Here is a 3,571-nt window from a genome sequence, read left to right as displayed (position 1 = left end):
CACATCACTGGGTTTGCTTGTACGAGGAAAGCCAAGTGAGTTTAATTCCAAGTATCAAGCTGGTGTTAAAAATTGGGCCCCCTTCTGTGTTTGACTCCACCTCATGTGCTATGCTGTTCATGTTCCTCGCTACACTGTCATGTCAAAGATGACTTTACTCTTTTCTCTGTGTGATTGCAGGCTATAATTATGTTGCACACAGGCTGCACATGGAACTGTTCTTTTTAATCCCACAGCAGCCGGCACTGAGTCACCAGGTTTCTTAATGTAGTGCTTATTCAAGCCCCAATTAAAGATTTCATGTTTCTTCACTTTCTCCTTTGTCTAGTTGCATTCTTTTTTCTTTCAATGTTTCACTTCTGTTGCTGGCATGATTTTTTTCCCCCCCTTATTTCTTCTCTGGTTTCCAAAGATGCTGCTGACAAACCTGGATATGTGATGTCACCCTCTGCAGCTGATCATTAAAAGGAGCCTCAGGGATTCCTTTCTTGTACTTCCTGAAGAAGTCTTTTGTTACCAAATCGTATTGCTCAAACACGTATGCATGCATATTGTGTGTAATAGAGTTTGTTCAGCGTCAAGCTCTGGATCAGCTAGGGAAAGAGGGAAGCTGTGGGCATAGGTTCTTGCATGTTCAGGGGTATCTGGTGAGACTCTTGTGCACTTTTTAAAAAAGTAACTTTGCATTTCTTAATATCTTTACTTGGATTTCTTAATGCCTCAGGCATGATGACTGAGTCTCTAGCCAACTAGTAAATTGCAGTCCAGTTGTGCCTTGGAGCACAATTCTACCAGTTGCAGTGATTTTTTATATTTTCTAAATTGGGGGAGGGTAATCTGAAGAGGGGTTTGTCTGTAATGACCTCTCTCAGTCTGTCAAAAGACAAGTTCTCTGTCACCTTTAGTGCTTAGATCTATATGGGAGCTGTTATGTATTTTTCTTTCTCTTGTATACATTTGAACATGGGTATATATCAAGGGGGAGTTACTTTAGGCAAGCTTCCAAGCCTGTGAAAACTCACCCAAACCACAAGTTTTTTTCAGTCTGGAGACCTGAAGTAGAAAGCTCAGAGGAATGACCCCCTCCTGGGTCTTCTTTGAGGGTATGGACAAATGTACTGAATGTTACTGGCATAAACTGTCTCTGGGTGATTTATATGTGTGTTCCTATACCAGTATAAATGTAGTGACCCCATTTAACATGACTCCTGTTTCAGTCAGGGTTGAAGGTGGAGATTTAGGTCCCTTAGCTATAGGAGCATAAGTTAAGTTGCACTCCCTGGTGGCAACTCTTCATCCTCATGTAAAGCAGAAGAAAGTTATGTCTGTCCACAGCTATTGGGACTACTCTGGTGCTACCTCTCCCTCTTGCAGTCCCTGGGTTATGAGGAAAAACTTCTGCTTCATGAAGACTCTCTCAGAGGTTGAGAAGGTAGCACTAGCAGACTTCTGAGTCTTGCTAGTCATCCTGGATCTGCAAGGGTGGCAGCTGTGTTTGGGACATTAAACACGATATATTTGTCTGTGTCTTTTTTTTTTTTTTCCCCCAAGTAGGATGTGAGGGAGAGTTTGCTGGGGGCATCTGGGGAGTTGAATGGTGGAGGAGAACAAGAAAATTCTAAACATTCTTTTGAACTGAATTTCAGGAGACATGTCTGAAAGCAAAGCAAAGAAGATTGAAATAAAGGATGTTGATGGGCAAACACTGAGTAAGCTGATTGATTACATCTACACGGCCGAGATAGAGGTCACTGAAGAAAACGTTCAGGTAAGCTGGCCTCGATCACTCTGCTGGAAACCAAAGAGAAGAAGCTTCCCTAACTCAGGTTTGCAATTGAAGATAAAGTATCTGTCAGTGTGACTGGTCTCTTCAGGCCACACAGAATGGAAAGCTGAGGTTAAACTGCCTTAGTTTTCTGTGTAGTTTTGAGGCACGTTACATTTAGCCTTCAGGCCTTGCTGTTAGGAGAATTAGGTTTTTGCTTTCTATGAGGTTGTGCTAACTTGGGGGTCAGTTTGTTCGAGGTCAAAATACCCTGAAAACATGTAGAAAATAGACTGCTGGGTTAGTTCTCAGGAGAGAACTCCGCTTTGGTTTTAGTTCTAAGCGGTAGTTCGGGGTGTTGCGTGTAGCTTTGAGCAGACTATAACAGTGCAACAGTGTTAAAATTGGAGCTTCTCTAGACGTTTTCTTATTCCACCTTCCGTTGTATGCATGTGGCCTACACTTGAGGCTCTTTGGGGTAGGGGGCCTGATTCTGCTCTTGCGCTAGTAAAAGTCAGGAGTGGCTCAAGTCAGTGGAGTTGCAACTTGAATCTAGTGGGTAAGTGGAATTGGGTTCCCCTTTATGTCCTTCCACAGAACACTTTATGCCTTCATGGTGTTCTATGAACAATAAAGTTTTCAGCCAGGAGGGGTGGAGAGGGAAGTGGAGTGCCCATTTGAATGAAATCTGCTGCTATAAAAGCCAAGAACTAGATGTGTGGTACAGCTTTGGTTATGAAGTTGGCTTTTTTGGGGGGTGGTCCGTAAAGTGAAGAACAGAAGGACAGTTTGTGCGGAGTGGGAATTGAAAATCAACAGGTTATACAGACAGCCAAAATACTCACAGGTGGGTATAAAGAGCAACTGAAATGACAGAGTAGATGAGGTAGCAGCCCGCAGGTAAGGCAGCTGCCTTTGCTCTTGTCCTGTGGGTGGGACTGCAGAAGAGCAGAGCTGCCCTGTGGCTACATTTCTATTTCTGGCAAAAACATGGCTGGTGGGATGCATGTTAGTCATTGGATTCTGGAGCGGGTGCTGGGAGCCTCACTGCGGGTCTGGCTTCAGCTACAGCTAAGGCTTATTTGGCAAACTTTTAGTTTGGCATTTTCAAAATTCTGTTTTTCTGAATGGTTTTGCAGTTGGACAAGGGAGGAGCGACACATCCTCAAATGATCAGGTGAAAATAGACTCCGGGAGGGTGAGCTAGGAAACACCACTGTCCCACTCCTTTCCCTCTACCCCCACCCCTCCAGTTACTTTAAGGTTTTATGCTATGTTGATATACCCTCTTTACCTTCCCTAAAAACTGATTCCCATGCAGTAATTGTGTGTGAAGTACTGCAGGGTCTCCCTTTCATTCAGCAGGGGCATTTGCTTCTCCTGCCACAGATTTTTCTTTCTCATGAGCTAGCTGTGCATTTCTAAAGGGATTTTATACTGCTTGACCAGTTGTTAGACCTTCTCTTCTTTCATAAGAAACAGTTTCTTGGTAGAGTTGGTACTATGTTGTGCCAGCTGCTTTCAGTACAGAAATGACAAGAAATGAATTGCCCAATGCCACAAAGTGAACAGATGCAACCAGCTTAGCCAACAAGAGAGAAATAAGACATAGGTCACTGGCGAATAAAAGTGAAGGGAGAGGAAAAGAGATGAGTAAAAGTGACAGTGGGATTGGATGTGAACCTTTCAAGGTCCATACAGCTTTCCAGCAATTAAAGAAAACCTTCTCAGCCTGTTCTAACAGCAGTATGTTGCTTGGCATTGCAGCCTAATGCACTGTTCATTGGGGCGAGCTCTGTTTCCCTC

At 43.6% G+C, this 3,571-nt stretch overlaps 1 protein-coding gene across 4 annotated transcripts in view; it reads left to right on the top strand.

Moving 5' to 3' along the window:
- The window catches only part of KLHL3 (kelch like family member 3), a 55,333-nt gene that overhangs the window by 20,196 nt on the left and 31,566 nt on the right, over positions 1–3,571 (top strand). For all 4 annotated transcript variants that reach the window (XM_019535137.1, XM_019535139.1, XM_019535138.1 and 1 more), the window contains exon 4: positions 1,647–1,768. In XM_019535137.1, the coding sequence (XP_019390682.1) occupies positions 1,647–1,768 (122 nt within the window). The remainder of the gene's footprint in view (positions 1–1,646; positions 1,769–3,571) is intronic.

Source organism: Crocodylus porosus, unplaced genomic scaffold, assembly GCF_001723895.1.
Source record: "Crocodylus porosus isolate Cpor-Errol unplaced genomic scaffold, CroPor_comp1, whole genome shotgun sequence".
NCBI classification, from domain to species: domain Eukaryota; kingdom Metazoa; phylum Chordata; order Crocodylia; family Crocodylidae; genus Crocodylus; species Crocodylus porosus.
The sequence above is the reverse complement of the archived record's forward strand: the minus strand, read 5'-3'. Positions and strand labels throughout refer to the sequence as shown.